Raw genomic sequence first — 18,944 nt, 5'->3', positions numbered from 1 at the left:
TAAGTTTAGGATTTTGTCTTAAGTTAGTTCTGTGAATCGGGCCCAGAGTTTGTGGACTTTATTTTTGAAGCCTGAAAATATGGATACGGTTCTTGACGAATATGGAATTCTGATTGAAAAGTCATGCCTGTTAGAAGGCGACTTCAGAGGAGCCCGGAGGGGGCCCTGACTATCCTGAGACCAACCCTCGAGGTATCGTAGCCGGGCACTGGCGGGAGACTCCTCAGGGGAGGAATCTCGTATCTAGGATCGTACACTCAGCAACACACCACAAAGAGACACCACACCGGGAGTTCTTAAGTCTAAATCTTTATCAGATCGGAGTTGTAGGATCTTTATGATCAGCAAGGCAAATATATACAAGTGGAGCGCGGGCTCACAGAGTCTTGGAGGGGGGTAGGAGGTAGCGGGACAGTCTTTGGGGATATGGATCAAATGCAGGAGCGTACCCGGCGCACAGCTCACAATCCTCGAGCTGGGGGATACGCTTGTCGTCGTGGGGTCCGGTGGGACCAAGAGAGTCTGTGGGAGCCGCGAGTCACTCAGCAGGGCTCAGGTACAAGTTCGGAGGTCTTACGATCTTCAGGGAGCCGCGAGTCACTCAGCAGGGCTCAAGCACGAGTTCGGAGGTCTTACGATCTTCAGGGAGCCGCGAGTCACTCAGCAGGGCTCAAGCACAAGTTCGGAGGTCTTACGATCTTCAGGGAGCCACGAGTCACTCAGCAGGGCTCAGGTGTTTCCAAAGGCGAATCTGCCGGATAGTCCCAGAGCACCCCTTGTTATAGGTCGACTCCTCTTTGATGTCCGGAGTCTGTGCAGGCAGGGGTCTTGTCACCTGGGGGTCGCTTGTCGGGGTTTCCTGCCATTGTCTTTTGATCCTTTCAGGGCCGGGTTGGGAGAAGTCCCAGACACCCAGCAGGCGTGGAGCCAGCCCTCGGGGAGGCCGGCGGGCCGATCGAAACCCACCTTCCCAGGGAAGCGCAGAGGTGTGATAGAAACTGCTCCTCCCTCTCTCATCCCAAGGGGAGCGCGATGTCCTCCAGCCGGAGTGGCGCCTCTAGGCCAGGGTCGCGCTGGGGCCGGGCGGCCATCTTGGTGCATGAAGTGGGCACGCGGGCCCGGGGTGGCCGAAAGGAGGAAGGCCACGGACGGGAAAGTCTGGGTCGGGTGTGTGTGTTCTGGTGGGAAGGATCGGCTAGGTCGTGGGTTCGGGGGCTGTGTGAGGTGCAGGGGTCAGGTATGGCTATGTCACGAGGGCCGGGTCTAACACGCGTCCCCCCCAGCTGAAAGCCGGAGAGAACTACCCATCCTCTTGGGGGTTCTCTTCGCTGAGGCGGAAGAACCGGGAGAGGCCATCGGCGTTGGCGTGGTTAGTCCCAGGGCGATGTTCCACGGTGAAATCCATCCCCTGGAGGGAGATTGACCACCGTAGTAGCTTGGGGTTTTCTCCTCGCATCTGCATGAGCCATCGCAAGGGGCGATGGTCGGTTTGGACCTTGAAATGGGTGCCGAACAGGTAAGGGCGTAACTTCTTGAGGGCCCAGACTACGGCGAACGCCTCGCGCTCAATGGTGCTCCATCTTTGTTCCCTGGGCAACAGCCTTCGGCTGAGGAAGGCCACGGGCTGGTCTAGGCCTTGGTCATTCACCTGGGACAGGACGGCCCCAATTCCATGCTCGGAGGCGTCCGTTTGGACCACAAACTCCTTCGAGTAGTCGGGGGCCTGGAGAACGGGGCAGTGCACATGGCCGCTTTCAGGACATCGAACGCCTCCTGGCAGGCAGGGGTCCACTGCACTTTCTTGGGCTGTTTCTTAGACGTGAGTCCCATGAGGGGACCGACCAGGCTGCCGTAATTCCGGATGAATCTCCGATAGTAGCCCGTGAGGCCCAGAAAGGCTCGGACCTCCGTTTGGGTAGTGGGGGGTTCCCAGGCTAGGATGGCGTCGATTTTGGGCTGTAGAGGAGCGACCTGACCGCTTCCGACCTGGTGCCCCAGGTAGGTTACCGAGCCTTGCCCAATCTGGCATTTGCTGGCTTTCACGTTGAGGCCTGCCTGGCGCAGGGCGGTTAGCACCCTCCGGAGGTGCTGGAGGTGCTCACTCCATTCGGAACTAAAAACTGCAATATCGTCGAGATATGCAGCTCTGAATTTTTCCAGCCCGGCCAGGACTCTATTTACCAGTCGCTGGAAGGTGGCCGGGGCATTTTTCATCCAGAAGGGCATCACGCAAAAGCGATAGTGCCCATCCGGGGTGGAGAAGGCGGACCGCTCCTTGGCTCCTTCTGTGAGCGCAATTTGCCAGTAGCCGCAGGTGAGATCGAAGGTGCTGAGGAACCGAGCAGCCCCGAGTCGGTCAATGAGCTAGTCGGCTCGGGGAATGGGGTGAGCATCGGCTCGGGTGACTCCATTGAGTCCTCGGTAGTCCACGCAGAAGCGGAGCTCTAGGGCGACACCGGGGGCAGCTGCTTTCGGGACCAGGACCACGGGGCTGGCCCAGGGACTGTCTGAGGGTTCGATTACTCCCAAGGTCAACATCTTCGAGACCTCGGCCTGAATGCAGGACCGGACCCGATCAGGGACTCGGTAGGCTCGGTGTTTCACCGGTGGGCTGTCCCCGGTGTCCACGTCATGGACACACCAGTTGGTGACTTTGGGGACCAGGGAGAAGAGGTCAGAAAACTGCCCTAGGAGCTGGCGGCACTCCTCACGTTGCTGGGAAGTGAGGGACGGGGAGAGGTTCACTCCCTCTACGGAGCCGTCCTTCTCTGTGGTGCACAGGAGATCAGGGAGAGGATCCGACTCCTCCTCGGACCCGTCATCAGTGGCCAGTAGGAGGCTCAGCTCCGTCCGCACAAAGTGGGGCTTGAGGCGGGAGGACCCGGAGGGGGTCTCGTGGTGACTGGACGTCCACCAAGTACGTGACCTGGCTCTGCCGTTCAACCACTTTGAAGGGCCCGGTCCATTTATCCTGGAGGGCGCAGGGTTTCACGGGGGCCATGACCCATACCTGCTGGCCCGTCTGAAACTCGACCAGAGTGGCATTCTGGTCGTACCAGCGCTTCATCTCCTCCTGGCTCGCCTCCAGGTTGGCCTCGGCCATCTCTCGGAACTTCCGAGTCTGGTTTCGGAGGGTCAGGACGTACCGGAACACATCCCGGGGGGGGCCTCGGGGCGCCGCCTCCCACCCTTCCTTGACCAGGCTGAGGGGCCCCCTGACGGGGTGCCCGTAGAGCAACTCAAAAGGGCTGAACCCCAAGGATTTCTGGGGAACTTCTCGGTAGGCGAATAGGAGGCAGGGGAGCAGGACGTCCCACTTACGCCGGAGGGGCTCTTCCAAGCCCGCGATCATCCCCTTCAGAGTCCGGTTAAACCGCTCTACCAGGCCGTTCCCTTGGGGGTGGTATGGGGTGGTGAATTTATAGGACACCCCGCATTGTTGCCACAAGGACGTCATGTATCTGGAGATGAAGTTGGTCCCGTGATCGCTCACGACCTCGCGGGGAAAACCCATGCAGGAGAAGATTCCCATCAACGCCCGGCCCACCACGGGGGCTGTGACTGTGCGCAGGGGGATGGCTTCAGGGTATCGGGTGGCATGATCCACCAGGACGAGGATAAAGCGATGCCCTTGGGAGGTTGGGGGGTCCAGAGGCCCCACGATGTCGATCCCGACCCGCTCAAAAGGGGTACTGACGACAGGGAAGGGTTGGAGGGGAGCCTTGCGCTTTCCTCCGCTCTTCCCACTGGCCTGGCACGTGGGACAGGACTTGCAGTGGGCTTCTACATCGGCTTTCATTCTGGGCCAGTAGAAGTGAGTCACGAGGCGACTGTAGGTTTTGTCCTGGCCCAAGTGGCCTGCGAGGGGAACGTCGTGGGCCAAGCCCAGGAGGAGGTTTCGGAAGCGTAGGGGTACCACCAGCACCCGGCCGGATCCTAGTTCCACCGACTTCTGCTCGTTGTACAAAATGTCATCCTCCCAATACACCCGGTGGGTCCCAGTCTGGTCGCCCGCGGCCTGGGCCTCTGCCTGTTGCCGTGGTCCGACCAGGGAAGGATAGGTAGCCTGCTTACGGCAGAACTCCTCTCGGGAGGGGCCCCCCTCGTGGCGCCATTGGGCCAGTTCGGGCAGATCACCTAACTCGGTGACCTGGGCGGAGTCGGAAGGTGGGGGTTCGTCACTGGCGATCGACCCTTCTTGTGGGGGAATGTGGGGACCCTCGGCGGGGACCATCCTATCTTCAGTGGTCGGGGCGTCGTCGACTTCCCCCAGGGGGGTCAGTCAGGCCGCCATGGATCGGGTGGTGGCGCACACACACTCAGGGAGGCCCATCATCCCTAGGTGGGTCTTGCGCTCGACTTGTTTCCAGGGGGAACTTTCCAGGTCGTTCCCCAGGAGACAGTCGACTGGCTGGGAGGTTCTCACTGCGACCTTCAGTTTACCGACCACCCCTCCCCACTCAAAAGGCACCAGGGCTACTTTACACAGACTTTCCGTGTTGTCAGCGGAAATGACCGGGCAAAAGACGTTGGGGAGGACCTGGTCTTCGTGGACTAAATGACTGAGGACACCGGTGATGCTGGCCCCGGTGTCACGGAGGGCTTCTACTTGGTGGCCATTGATCGTTACGAGCTGCCCATATTTCTTCGTGTTGGAGGGCAGGAGGCTTCCAGGGACCATTTCTCTATCTCCTAAGGATACTAGGGCCATGGCTGCGGGTTCCCACTCTTCGGTCTCCTCAACCTCCTCCCCCAGTGCTACATTGGCTATCTGTCTAGCGGGGGGTGCTGCCTGGGTGTGGTGTGGGGCCATGGGGCATTCAGGGTCGCTGGCGTAATGCCCGGGCTTCTGACAACGGAAACAAGTGATGGTCACCCGGTGCCCCCGTCTCAGGGGGGGGCCGGATACAGCTGGTGGGGGTGCCGGGAAAGGCGGAGGTTGGGTATTCGGGGAACTAGACTGGGACTCTCTCTGCCCTCCCTGGTTTCCCCCCCCTCTCTGGCGGGGTGGTCCCTGACTGGCTCGGGGGTACTCTCCTACAGGGCCCCGGGAGACCCGGGTGTTGGTCCAGCGATCCGCCTCGACAGCCAGCTTTCTCGGATCCGTGAGCTTGCTGTCGAGCAGATGCTGGAGTAGTTCCACAAAGCAGTTTGCAGCCAGGTGTTCCCACAACATAAGGTCTGTTAGTTCTTCCAGGGTGGTTACCTTGCTGCCCTTGATCCACCCATCGAATGCGCGGCTGAAAAAGTTCACATATTCCACCCAGGTGGTACCCGGGATCTTCCTGCAGTCGCGGAACCGCTGGCGGTACATCTCCGGGGTGAGGCCGTACCTTGTGAGGAGGGCCTCCTTCATGTGGTCATAGGAGGTCTGCATGGAGGTTGGTAGGTCGAGCAGGGTGTCTCTCCCTTCGCTCAGGAATCGTCCCCACAACCCGGCCCCCCAATCCTTCTGCGGGACCCGATGGGAGGCCATGGCGACCTCGTAGGCCCGGAACCACTGTTGAATGTCATCGTTTTTGTAGTATTCTTTGACCACATCCTTGGGGATGTGGACCTTCTGCTCCACCGGGGAGGCCGCCCCTCGGTTCCCCGGGGGCCGCGCTTCTTCGCTTTTCGCTTTTAGCTCCATTTCCTTCAAGCTGCGTTCATGTTCCAGTTGAAGTCTCCTTCCTTCGTGTTCCCGTTGGAGTTTCTTCTCTTCTAGCTCTCCTTGCACCCGCATCTGTTCCACTGCTAGCTTTTTCTCGGCTAATTTCAACTCGCCCTCAATTTTGAGTTTGGCTAATTCGAGTTTGTGATGGCGACTTCTTTCTCTGTCTGCAAGTTCCTCCGGGGATAGGCCCCCGTCTGGTACGAAGCTTCGCGCCTGGTTGCTGCTGCGTTCTCCTTGGGAGGGTCCAGCTTCGTCGTGGGGCTCCACCGCTCCTTCTGTGCGGGGGGCTCCAGAATCCACCCAAGCTTTCAGTGCCTTTTGCATATCTTCTTTGGTGTTGAGACCAGTGGTAGCGATTTTGAGTTCCTTGCAGAATTGCTTCAATTCTTTGTGTGTGTACTCTTCCAGTTGTTCCGCCTGGAACACGGTACTGATGTCGTTTTCGGTGAGAACCATGGCGTTTCCTTCTGCAATCTTTGTCGGTAGTGCGTCAGCCGTTCACGGTACGATCTCTAGATTATGGGCCCGAATCCCGTCGCTTGCCACCAATGTTAGAAGGCGACCTCAGAGGAGCCCGGAGGGGGCCCTGACTATCCTGAGACCAACCCTCGAGGTATCGTAGCCGGGCACTGGCGGGAGACTCCTCAGGGGAGGAATCTCGTATCTAGGATCGTACACTCGGCAACACACCACAAAGAGACACCACACCGGGAGTTCTTAAGACTAAATCTTTATCAGATCGGAGTTGTAGGATCTTTATGATCAGCAAGGCAAATATATACAAGTGGAGCGCGGGCTCACAGAGTCTTGGAGGGGGGTAGGAGGTAGCGGGACAGTCTTTGGGGATATGGATCAAATGCAGGAGCGTACCCGGCGCACAGCTCACAATCCTCGAGCTGGGGGATACGCTTGTCGTCGTGGGGTCCGGCGGGACCAAGAGAGTCTGTGGGAGCCGCGAGTCACTCAGCAGGGCTCAGGTACAAGTTCGGAGGTCTTACGATCTTCAGGGAGCCGAGAGTCACTCAGCAGGGCTCAAGCACGAGTTCGGAGGTCTTACGATCTTCAGGGAGCCGCGAGTCACTCAGCAGGGCTCAAGCACAAATTCGGAGGTCTTACGATCTTCAGGGAGCCGCGAGTCACTCAGCAGGGCTCAGGTGTTTCCAAAGGCGAATCTGCCGGATAGTCCCAGAGCACCCCTTGTTATAGGTCGACTCCTCTTTGATGTCCGGAGTCTGTGCAGGCAGGGGTCTTGTCACCTGGGGGTCGCTTGTCGGGGTTTCCTGCCATTGTCTTTTGATCCTTTCAGGGCCGGGTTGGGAGGAGTCCCAGACACCCAGCAGGCGTGGAGCCAGCCCTCGGGGAGGCCGGCGGGCCGATCGAAACCCACCTTCCCAGGGAAGCGCAGAGGTGTGATAGAAACTGCTCCTCCCTATCTCATCCCAAGGGGAGCGCGATGTCCTCCAGCCGGAGTGGCGCCTCTAGGCCAGGGTCGCGCTGGGGCCGGGCGGCCATCTTGGTGCATGAAGTGGGCACGCGGGCCCGGGGTGGCCGAAAGGAGGAAGGCCACGGATGGGAAAGTCTGGGTCGGGTGTGTGTGTTCTGGTGGGAAGGATCGGCTAGGTCGTGGGTTCGGGGGCTGTGTGAGGTGCAGGGGTCAGGTATGGCTATGTCACGAGGGCCGGGTCTAACAATGCCATATAATCCTTTACATCTCAGATATTGGTGGTCAACCAGCCCTCTATCAATAATACCAAAACACGGCAATTTGAAATGGGACTGTAATTCCATGATGGAAGGAAGGGGTAATGAGCTACAATGATTTGTGGTGTGCATGTACAATTTCAGCAAATAAAGAAAAAAGTGCATAGTAACAGACACGGGCCCACCTTGAAAAAATACATGGGTTTACTAATATGTGGTTTTGAGAGTGTAAATGAACATGTTACTTACCTTCGGTAATGCATTATCTGGTAGAGACAATATCTAGCTGCAGATTCCTTACCTCTGAATTTCCCAGGCATCAGACTAGACCCGGAAACGTCTGCGTGTGCAGTACTCCTGCGCACTGTCAGATGACTGTTTGGTTCCATGTGGCATAGTCGGCACTGGATAGGATGTCACGGTCACCTATATAGGTGCCACTCAGGCACGCGTACTTCAGTTACTTTTCATGCTTTCCACGCATAAGCGCAGAGCCATGAAGTGAACTGACTAGTGTATGTCCAAACTAGGGCCCTGAAAAAGGAGCAACCTTAGCCCTATAAATGAGTCCGCATAGTAGGAAGGCATGTGTGGGTCTGTAAAGAATCTGCAGCTAGATAATGTGTCGACCAGATATTGCATTACCGAAGGGATGTGACTTGTTCATCTGATAGAGACTTCTAGCTGCAGAATCCTTACCGTTGAATATATTTTCAAGCCATGCTTCCTTGCGGTGGGCTGAGGACAAATTCCTAGACTAGAAAGTCCTTCAGGCTACACTGGTAAAATGCCCATCCCTGCTGACCTGACTGTCCAGGCACTAGTGTTTAGCAAACATGTGCAGTGAAGCCCATGTTGCAGCCTGGCAGATGTCAAGGACTGGCACTCCACGAGCCAACACCGTAGTCGCAGCCTTCCCCCTGGTGGAATGGGCTTATAAGCCCTCAGGAGGCTGCTTCTTAGCCAGCGCATAGCAAATGTTAATACAGATTACGACCCAGCATGAAGTGGTTCGTTTCTGCACTGCCCAACGTTTTTTAGCTCCCACATAACCCACGAAGAGTTGGTTGTCCACCCGGAACTCTTTTGTGCAGTCAAGGTAGAATGACAATGCACTTTTAGGTCCAGACGATGGAGACACTCCTCTTTCTCAGAGGATATGGAGGACTATAAAAGGTGGGCAGTGTGACCGACTGACCCAGATGGAATGGGGTCACCACCTTAGGAAGGAAAGAGGTTTGGGTGTGAATTACCACCTTATTCAGGAATATCATGAGATAGGGAGGCTTGAATGATAAAGCCTGCCATTGGGACAGATTATATTGCCACTAGTAATGCTGTTTTGGTGGTGAGAAACCTGAGGGGGATTAAAGGGAGCGCACATGAGGTAAGTGAGAACTAGATTCAGATCCCACTGAAGCATAATGAAGGGCATAGGAGGAAACATGTACAAGCCTTTTCCGGAAACTATTTACAATAGCGGACTTAAATAAAGAGGGTTGGTCAGGAAGCCGCAGAAAAGCAGACCGGGCAGAAAGAAAGCTCTTGAGAGTGCCCAGAGTGGAACCCTGTTGGGCAAGGGTGAGAATAAAGAGAAGAATATCAGAAAGAGAGGCAGAAAGAGGGTCAATAGACTTTTTGGTTCAATATTTTACAAATTGTTGCCAGCAGCAGGCATATATTGTCTTAGTGGAGGAACGCCTGGCTGCCAAGATAACCTTACAGACTTCAGGAGGAAGGTCTAAAAGCTATCAACTGGCGCTGCTCAATCTCTGTGCAAGTTGGCAGAGTTGACAGGTTTAGGTCAATCAATCAGGGGTTTGTATAGTGCAGCTACTCACCCATGAGGGTCTCAAGGCACTGAGTGTGTAGGGTGGGGCTACTGATCCATCTGGGTGCAGGGGTTCAGTCGAAGAGCCAGATCTTGACAGCCTTCCTGAACAGGGTTAGCAACGGGAATTGCCCGCGGTGGAGAGGCAGGGTGGTCCAGGTCTTGGCAGCGAGGTAGGAGAAGGATCTTCTTCTGGTTCTGGTCTTGGTGATCTATGGGACGGTAGCCAGGGCCACTTGGGTGGAGCACAGGTGTCTGGCAAGTATGCGGAATGAGAGGTGGTGGTTCAGATATGCTGGTCCTGCGTCGTAGAAGGCTTTGTAGGCATGTATGAGGAGCTTGAAGGTGATTCTTTTGTTGACAGGGAGCCAGTGTAGTTCTCTAAGGTGTAAGGTGATGTTGCTGCGGCGGTGGATGTTGGACCAGTCTGGTTGCGGCGTTTTGAACGTTCTGTAGTTTCCTGAGAAGTTTCTGGGTGATGCCCGCATAGAGTGCATTGCTATAGTCGAGTCTGCTGGTGATAAGTGCGTGGGTAACCGTCTTTCTGGATTTGGTGGGGATCCATCTGAATGTCTTTTGAAGCAGGTAAAGCGTGTGGAAGCATGATGAGGATGCGGCGTTGATCTGGAGGTTCATTGAGAGTGAGGAGTCCAGTATGATGCCAATGTTACATGCATGGTCCGTGGGGGGTTTCCCAATGCTCTGGCCACCAGGAGTCGTCCCAAGCTGAGGGGCTGGGTCCCAAGATGAGTACTTCGGTCTTGTCCGAGTTGAGTTTTAGGCAACTATCTTTCATCCTGGTGGCAACGGCCTTCATCCTGCAGTTGAAATTGTTTCTGGCCGCTGTGGGTTCATTGGTGAGGGAGAGGATCAGCTGGGTGTCGTCGGCATAGGAGACGATGTTGAGCCTGTGGTTCCTGAAGATGGCAGAGAGGGGAGCCATGTAGATGTTGAAGAGGATGGGGCTCAGGGAGGAGCCCTGGGGCACTATGCTGCTGATCTCTATGGGTTCGGAGAGGAACGGAGGTAGTTTGACTCGCTGTGTTCGGCCGGCAGCGAGGAAGGAGTAGATCTAGTCCAGGGTCTTGTCACGGATGCCGGTGTTGTGTAGTCTCATTATTATGGTGTGGTGGGAGACTGTAGAGAAGGCAACTGAGAGGTCGGGCAGGATGAGGGCTGCGGTTTTGCCCCGTCGAGGAGGGATCCGATGTCAGTGGCGGCGAGGAGTGTGTTCTCTGTTCTGTGGTTGCTTTAGAAGCAAGATTGGGAGATGTCCAGGACGTGGTTCACTTCGATGACCTCGGAGAGTTGGGCGTTGATGGCTTCTCGCAGACCGTGGCTGGGGAGGGGAGCAGGGAGATGGATCTGAAGTTCTTGAGGTTTGTTGGGTCGACAGATGGCTTTTTAAGCACGGGTTTGATCTCGGCATGTTTCCAGTTGTCAGGGAAGGTGGCAGTCTCGATGGAGCAGTTGATGGTGCGGCGAAGCTCGGGGGCGATGGAGGTGATTGCTCTATGGAAGATGTGTACGGGCAAGGGTCAGAGAGGGCTCCGGAGTGGATGCTCTTCATGGTCTTGAGTGTGTCGTCTATGGCGAGCAGAGTCCAGTTGAGCAGGATCTGTTGGGGTGTGGTTGGGTGAGGTGGTGTTGGGTGTGGTGGGTGGGTTTTAGTTGTGTACACTGTCATAGATCTGCCTGATCTTGTGGTGGAAGAAGGTGCCGAGTTTGTTGCAGCGGTATAGGGAGGGTGGGGCGTCTGTATTCTCACTGTTGGGCCTGGCAAACTCCTTGACGATGGCGAAGATCTCTTTGCTTTTGTGTGCGTTGGCGTTGATTCTGTCTTGAAGGGCTGTTTGCTTTGTTGTTTTGAGTAGTAGGTGGTGTGCGGTGACCGTGGTTTTGAAGGTTGCGTTTGTTTTTGGAGTTTTGTTGTTCCTCCATCTCTTCTCGAGTCATCTACAGGTGCATCTGGACTCATGGAGGGTGGGAGTGAACCAGTTGGCTTTCTTGGAGTGTTGCTTGCCAGGTGCCTGAGTGTCGGCGCAGTTGGAGATCCATCGGTGCGACAGAAGATCCTCCCGAAGGGGCAGCCTGATCACAGGATTAACACACATTCAAAGAAGCTTGGGATACCATACTCTCCATGCCCGGTCCAGAGCCACAAGAATGACTTCAGCCTGGTAGTTCTGGATCTTCTTGAGAACTCTGAGCAAAAGTGGTATGGGCAGAAAGGCGTACAAGAGGCCTAAGCTCTATTTGTGACGAAAAGCACTGGCGAGCAGTAGCCTTGTTGGAAACTCCAACGTGCAAAACTGCTGATATTGTGCTTTCTCTTCTAAGGCAAACAGATCTAACCATAGTTCTTCCCACTCTTGAAAGAGACCTTGCGCCACCTCTGGCTGGAGACTCCATTCGTGATTCGCTAAGCATCGTCGTCTGCACTGGCATTCCGAGAACCTGACAGTTGTTTAACAACCAGGAATATGCCCTACTGTTCCAGCCATGACCAGAGGCACAGGGCCTCTTGACAAAGTGTCCATGACCCAACACTGCCCTGCTTGCTGCAGTACCTCATAGCGGTTCTGTTGTCTGTGAACACTTGCACCACCTTCCCTTTGACATAGGGAAGAAATGCTTTTAATGCCAATCGAATCGCCCAGAGCTCAATTAAGTTGATGTGGAGCCCCTACTCTGCCAGGGACCAGAGTCCTCTGATCTCCAGCTCTCCCAGATGACCACCCCATCCCAGGAGTGATGCATCTGTCCCTACTGTGAGATCTGGTTGGGGAAGGAAGAGGGATCTGCCATTGACCCAATTGCGATGTGTTAGCCACCACTGCAGGCCCTTTTCAGTTCCCTCTGATATCCCAACCATGTTGGAGAAATTCCACCGATGCTGCGCTGACTGGAACTTCAGGTTCCCACTGCAGAGCCCGCCTACGCCATATGGTATGATTCACCAACAAGATGAAGGAGGTCATGAGTAGGGGTGGGCGGAATTTGCGAAATCCACTTTCGCAAATTATTGCGAAAATGTTAAAAATTATCGCAAACACGCGGAAATATCGCGAAGATGCGGAAGTTTTTTTCCCGCATGTTCGCGAGATTTTCTGCATGATTGCGGCTTGCCAACTTACCCATGTGGTTGCTCGCGGGCGCGGCCATCTTGTTTTCTGTTGTCTCGCGGTGCATGATCGCGAGAAGAAAGACGTGATCGCGCAACGCATGACGTCACTGCGGGCGCGAACTGTCGCGAGACAGCGCAAATGGCTAAAAACAATACAACATCTCATGGAGAACGCGACCGGATCAAGAAAACTTGTCGGCGAACGCAGGGATTCAGGTAAGGCGATCGCGCGCGCGCAAGAATGTATTATTTTACAGCGCGAGCAAGAAACAAATTATCGCCAAGCTGCGGAATGCGGAAATTTTGACATTTTTGCGCTCTCCGCGGAACGCGAAAATGTCAAATTATCGCAATTTCCGCGAACGGAACGAAATTTTCGCCCAGGCCTAGTCATGAGTCCCAGGAGCCTCAGAGTCAATCTCACTGAAATCCAGGATAGAGGCTGAAACATCGTGATCATAACTTGAATATCCTGGACTCACTGCTTGGAAGGATTAGCCTGAAACTGCACTGTGTCCAGAACAGATCCAATGAATGGGAGCGTCTGAGAAGGAGTCCAGTGCGACTTTGGCATGTTTATAGTGAACCCGAGTGAAGGAGGTCCGCCGTAGTCTGGAGGTGGGGAATGACAGTCTGGGGCAAGGGCGTCTTCAATAGTCAGTCGTCGAGGTAGGGGAAGACTGGAACCCCTAACCTAGGCAGATGAGCTGCAACCACTGGTATCACCTTGGTGAACACCCAAGGTGCGCTGGTAAGGCCAAAGGGTAGCACAGTGAACTGAAAGTGCTTGTGGCCTACCTTGAACTGCAGTTAACACCTGTGGACTGGCAGGATGGGGATGTGAAAATGTTCATCTTGCAAGTCCAACGCTACCAGCCAGTCTCCTTGGTCTAGGGCAGACAGAGCCTGAGTCCATGTGAGCATCTTGAATTTCTCCTTCTTAAAGAAGAGATTGACAGTCCAAAGGTCTAGAACAGGATGAAAACCTTTGTTCTCTTTGAGTGTCAGAAGGTAGCGGGAATAACAACCTCTGCCTACTTTTGAAATCAAAACCTTCTCAATAGCTCCCTTGGCCAGGAGAGCTGCAACTTCCTCTCTGAGCAAGACAAGATGATCCTCCACCAGCCATTCTTGAGATGGTGGTAATGGAGGAGGAAAAGTTAGAAAAGGCAGGGAGTAACCATTCTGAATGATCTGCAAGACCTATTTGTCCAATGTTATGGACTGCCAGTGGAGGAGATGATGTTAAATGCTCCCTCCAACTGGACACCGATGGTCTTGTAGAACCAAACTAGGAAGGCTTAGAGCCTGCAGCTGTCGGGGGACTTCTGGCTACCATTCCCACTTCCTGGCACAACTTGGGAAGTCTGTGCAGGATGGTGGCTGGAGTATGGCTGATGCGGTTAAAAGCCCCTTCCATTTACACAAAAGGGGCGAAAGGCAGATAGGGAACGAGGTGTCACTGAGATGCCTATGGACCTGGCCATAGCCCGCAAATCTTTGAAGCGCTCCCGTGCAGAGTCTGCCTTCTCTTTGAAGCAACAAGTCCCATCGAATGGCATGTCCATGAGGTTGGCCTGGACATCCCCTAGAAGCCAGATGTTCTTAGCCAGGCATGGTGCCGCAAGGCCACCGTAGAAAAAAATGCTCCACCAAGAGAGTCAGTCATATCCAGACCACACCTAATGGTGAACTTTACTGCATCTCTCCCATCTTTCACTGCCTGGGAGAGCACAGCCTCCTCCGGGACCTGAGACAGCACTTGTGCAACCGTTTCGCAAAGGGTATGTAAGAAACGGCTCAAAAGGCATGCGGTGTTTACCGACCGGAATGCCTGCCTGGCGGAAGAAAATTCTTCTTCCCAAGTGCGTCCAGCCACTTGGATTCCCTGTCCAGGGGAGTGGAAGGGAACATGCAGTGGGACGTTGAGGCTTGGCATAAGATGCTCCCTCCTCCGAAGCCACAGTAGGTGAAGAGAGCATACCAGCATCTGAAGAGATGTCTAGTCCACTGGCCTCTGCAAGCTCCTCATACCAGTCCAAATCCTCACCAGGAGTGTCTAAATATGATTCTAAAGGGTCCAGAGTCCCCTCCCACTCTTCTCCCATGCATGAAACCTCTTCAAAATGTACAGGCAATGACCTGGAGCCTCTGGGCCCCTTTGGCGCCAGAGTCGGCGACTCCAAGTCAGTAATTTACGCCACCAGTGGCCACCAGTTGTGCCGGGAGCATCGACTTCGGGACCGATGCTGGGGAAGGTCGCATTGGCACAACACGCACCAATCCGTAATCGGATCCATGAGATCCCACCGGATCCATGGTCGGAGCCATCAGTGCGGAACCTGGTGGGGCCTCCTCTGACCCTGCGGGGTCCGAAGGCACACCAGAGGGGTCAGCCCTCTCAAATACTCAGCACATGGCCTCGTAAAACTCCTTTATCTGAGCGGGAGTCACTCCAGCTCCCTGAAACTGGTGGAGGCGCAGAGTCGAATCTGGCTCTGGCTCTGTAGAACTGTGACTGGAACGTCGATGTTCCTCACTCATTTCGTCAATGCTCAACAGACGAGGTGAAGTCAAAGTCCACTTAGACTTCTTTTTCTTGTGCCTCTTCCCCGAGGGTCCAGAGGACCTCAAGTGTGACGAAGAGGACTTGGGGCTCCCTCGATTTGGACCAGGATCTCTGAGGAGTCCCACTCAATGGTGTTGACTACCGGCTGCAAGCAGCTTTAGGGACCGCTCCCTCAAAGTGTTAGGCACCATGACCTGGCAGTCCGAGAATGACTTTGAGTCGTGGTCATGCTCGAGACACCATAAGCACACAAGGTGCGGGTCGGTAACTGACATGGCACCGTGGACAGGCGCCACATGGTTTAAACCCTACCTGTCAAGAGGCCAACCCTCGACACACAATGAAAAAATCCACAACAAAACGTTGAAAAAAGTCTGTCAGAAAGAGACCGAGGGACAGCTCTTCCACGGATCAGCGCTAACTGGCAGGTAAAGAAAAGAGCTGACATCCGCGCGTCCAGGTCGCACCTACATAGGTGTCCACAGCATTATATTCGGCGCCGATGGCGCCAAGTGGAACCAGATGGAGCCACCCGATGGCACGCATGGTTACTGCTAACACAAAATTTTCTGGTTCCAATCTGATGCCTGAGAAATTCAAAGATAAAGAATCTGCAGCTAGAAGTCTCTGTCATATATACAGTTTTTCCCCTTTTTGCACGACATATTGAATTATTTCTTGTACTACTAAGAGAACTAGTTTCTTTCTTAATAATAGATTATGTACATATAACCCATGTATACAGCCCTATTTGACACCAATATATTTTAAGATTGTGAAACAATAATACAGAAATAGGTGATTTAACCAACCTGTGGCCATCTACTATGTACTTGCATCCTATTTTATAAGTGCCATTTGGCCAGACTTTGAGTGTGTTGTCATTTTGTTATTTAAAAAGACGTACATCTTCTTCCAACTGGAATCTTGCATGTCTGACTTTTGTAGATTTCAACCAAGCTATTCGAGATAGAGGTGAACTTTAGCTACTTCTGTGTGTAAAGTGCTTTTTGATTAACTAATAGCCTGCCTATCAATATACACCGCATGCACTTCAATGTTCATGTCACTGTAGAAGAAAAAGAAGTAGACATCTCCAACCCATGTATGTTTTTTTCTTTTTATTTGACAGCACTCGCAAACAAAATTACATGATGAATTTTTCACGGCAACACGGGCTCAGGCGTTTCTACAACAGAAGACGGAGGTCACTCAGGCGATACCCGTGAAGAAATGAGAAAACTAATGTTTCTTCCCGACATGTCATGTGTTACTTTCCTCTCTTTTCGACCTAGCGCCGCGTGTGGTGTCAGGACTTTCATTTGCAGTGGCCTCAATTAGCTAAAAGCCTTTTTTCCCCTCCAAGACTGAGTGTGCCCCACTATTCACACTGTGAACTGAGAAGTGACTTCTTTTCTCATCGGTAAATGTGTCGATGTTGACGTGTCTGTGGAACTTGTGATCTGTTGTACCATGAGCTACTCTGGCAGTAATGAAGGTTTGCCACTAATTCTCTTTAACAGGAGCGTTGTTAAAGCACAAGGACTTTTCATATCTTGCTTAAGAAGAGCAACCGACCAGTCAAAAACAGTATTTACCATTTCTTATCACGTTGGTATTTAAGTGCACTGTATTTCCGCAAATGTATCATATTTTGTAATATTAAGTTATCGTTTGTCCTCTCAGAGTCCTTCCTACGACTGACACCCAGGCTATACGTCCTTGCTATGTTGCTGTAATATTTCGCTGCTTTTGTGTTGGCTACTTTCTGTGCAGTCCGGTTGCAGGTATCCTGTACATGAAGCAGCATCCTCGAGCCGTCCATTGTGCGCCAGTGAAACGAAGACAGGGCGTGTCTGCTGGCTAGCCTTGTGTAGGTTGTGAGTCTGCAAACGGCTTGACCTGATCATGTGTCCCAAGAAGCCCCTTTCCTCTCCGCCATGGTCTCTCTAACCGAACATTTGCATTTCCACCCTGAGCGGTAAACCAGCTTGCCTGGTTTCCCTCCAAGAACAGCCATTCGGTGTCTGTGGTTGTAACACAGTAGATGTGTTTTTTCTCGTGTTCTCTCTGTGGTTCGTTTCTTTCTCTTGCGGGTCCCGTTCGTATCTTCTGACCGAATTGTACGTACACCACCAGCAGCATCTGAGTGGCCGTGTAGCCCTGAAATACTCCTTGTAAAAGCTGACTTGCCTCACTGCTCATTATGGTGACTGGCGAACCCGGACTGAAGAGCCATCGACCAATGAAGATGTGCCCTGAGATTGTGTTGTTATGTTTCGACGACCATGTACCTTTACAAATGAAGACATTGCTTCATTTTCCCCAAGATCTGGCAAACAAATTAAATACAACAAGCAGTATATATATTATACATTTAAAAATATGAGTGAACATAATTTGACTGTTTGTCCTCCCTAATTTAACAAATGAAGTGTTCCAGGAAAGTAATATACAAAATAAAATGTTAATAAATGTGTTACCTCTCCCTTATTATTGTGTCTCCTGATGCTCGGAGTTGTATTTAATATACCTGTATTTTATGACTGATCTGTGTTGAGTTATTTTCTGTATCTCAGTTACTATGCGTTCACCACAATGGCCAGGGTAGAGAAAGGCACACAGCTCACACTTTACTACAAGGAAATCATAGGGCTGACCTCTTGTCCCATCCACAATGTCCTGGTTGCTGAACACAGGCAAGGGGTAGTTTAGGCGGTGGAGGTTTCTCCTCCTGGGGGTATCAAAGCTCAGGGCAGGCGTAGCAGCAACTACACCTAATCAACTTCAGTAGTTACTACGGTTGTCTAACGTGTGCATAACAAAACAAAAATCAACACTCGACTTGCTGTTCTTTCCGAATGCCAAATGGTTACCTGTAAACACACAGCTAGGTGGTCTCACCCCAACCTTTAAAGGCAGATCTGAAAGTGACCAATCGGTGATTTTGTTAAAGGGTTGGTGTAGTGTGTTTCCATTTAAAGAAGAAATCAGGTGGGGCTTTCTGTGGTACCTATTACATGGAGTTCAGCTGGCAAGTAGTTCCACAATTGCAGGCCCACTCCACTGCTCATTACTCTCAATTGGTGGTCTGAATGACCTGCCTGAAAATAAGATGCCCCATCAAATACTCCTGTATTCACAACCTGAAGGTGGTGGTGTGGGATCCTGCCCAGCAGATGCCGGACTTTCACAGCTTCCCCACCCATCAATTCAGGCCAGTCCTCGATGGAGAATATTTCTATCACGTAACCATCACATTCAACCAACACCTTGACCACCTCACCACTACCCAACTAACTTGGAGTATAATGTAACTTCACTGTGAGACTTGGATCTTGCATCGCAAGCATCTTTACAGCAGCAGAGGTCCAACTGCTCAAGATCAGTACTACGAGATGACGCCTCTCCTTCTATGCAGCAAAGCTCATGCTAAGCGCACGGCTACACAGTGAGTGGAGCCACTGCAGCATGCTCTTAGTAAACTCCTCCCAAATGGTTCTTTCCACTTGACTTGACAAGGTCATTCCTTTTGGCACCCAGGTGCTCCACAACCTGCCGAGATACGCTGCTGACTCACTGCACAATACCAGCCATGGTGGCTATCTGACAAATGTCATGTGCAAGTGAAAGTAGGCGCCTTTGTGTTTGAAGCCATACATCGCCCAACTCCACACTACCACTCAAAACTGGTCATACCACCGCTCTCCAATACGGAACCTGCTATCACCAAATCTCCATCTCCATTCTCTACCAAAAAACCCAGTGTTTCATCTAGGAGCCAGTCTTTCCGGTTGCTTGGTCTTTTACTCCAGAAAGCCCTCCCAGCTTACCTCAGAGTCACCACCTCCTTTTCTAAGTCTAAATAAGAACTTAACTCCCACCTGATCCAGCTGAGTCCAAATGCTTTTCAATGACTGAGGACACACAAGTCCATCTGAGTTCAGATGAGAAATGAGTGATAGCCATTGTGTATGGGGCTTGAAACATTCTTCAGTACACAGAGGTGTGAGTAAAAATCAAACATTGTTTGTTGCCGGTTCTGCTTAAGATCTTTAAC

The 18,944-nt window shown here is 52.8% G+C and overlaps 1 protein-coding gene across 1 annotated transcript in view; it reads left to right on the top strand.

Annotated features, from left to right (window-relative positions):
- The window catches only part of RELN (reelin), a 1,440,257-nt gene extending 1,422,896 nt beyond the window's left edge, over positions 1-17,361 (top strand). The window contains exon 64 of the mRNA XM_085653954.1: positions 16,017-17,361. Within this exon, the coding sequence (XP_085510080.1) occupies positions 16,017-16,113 (97 nt within the window). The 3' untranslated portion in view covers positions 16,114-17,361. The remainder of the gene's footprint in view (positions 1-16,016) is intronic.
- The last annotated feature ends 1,583 nt before the right edge of the window (positions 17,362-18,944 follow it).

This window comes from Triturus cristatus, chromosome 4_1 (genome assembly GCF_964204655.1).
Source record: "Triturus cristatus chromosome 4_1, aTriCri1.1, whole genome shotgun sequence".
NCBI lineage: Eukaryota > Metazoa > Chordata > Amphibia > Caudata > Salamandridae > Triturus > Triturus cristatus.
The sequence above is the reverse complement of the archived record's forward strand: the minus strand, read 5'-3'. Positions and strand labels throughout refer to the sequence as shown.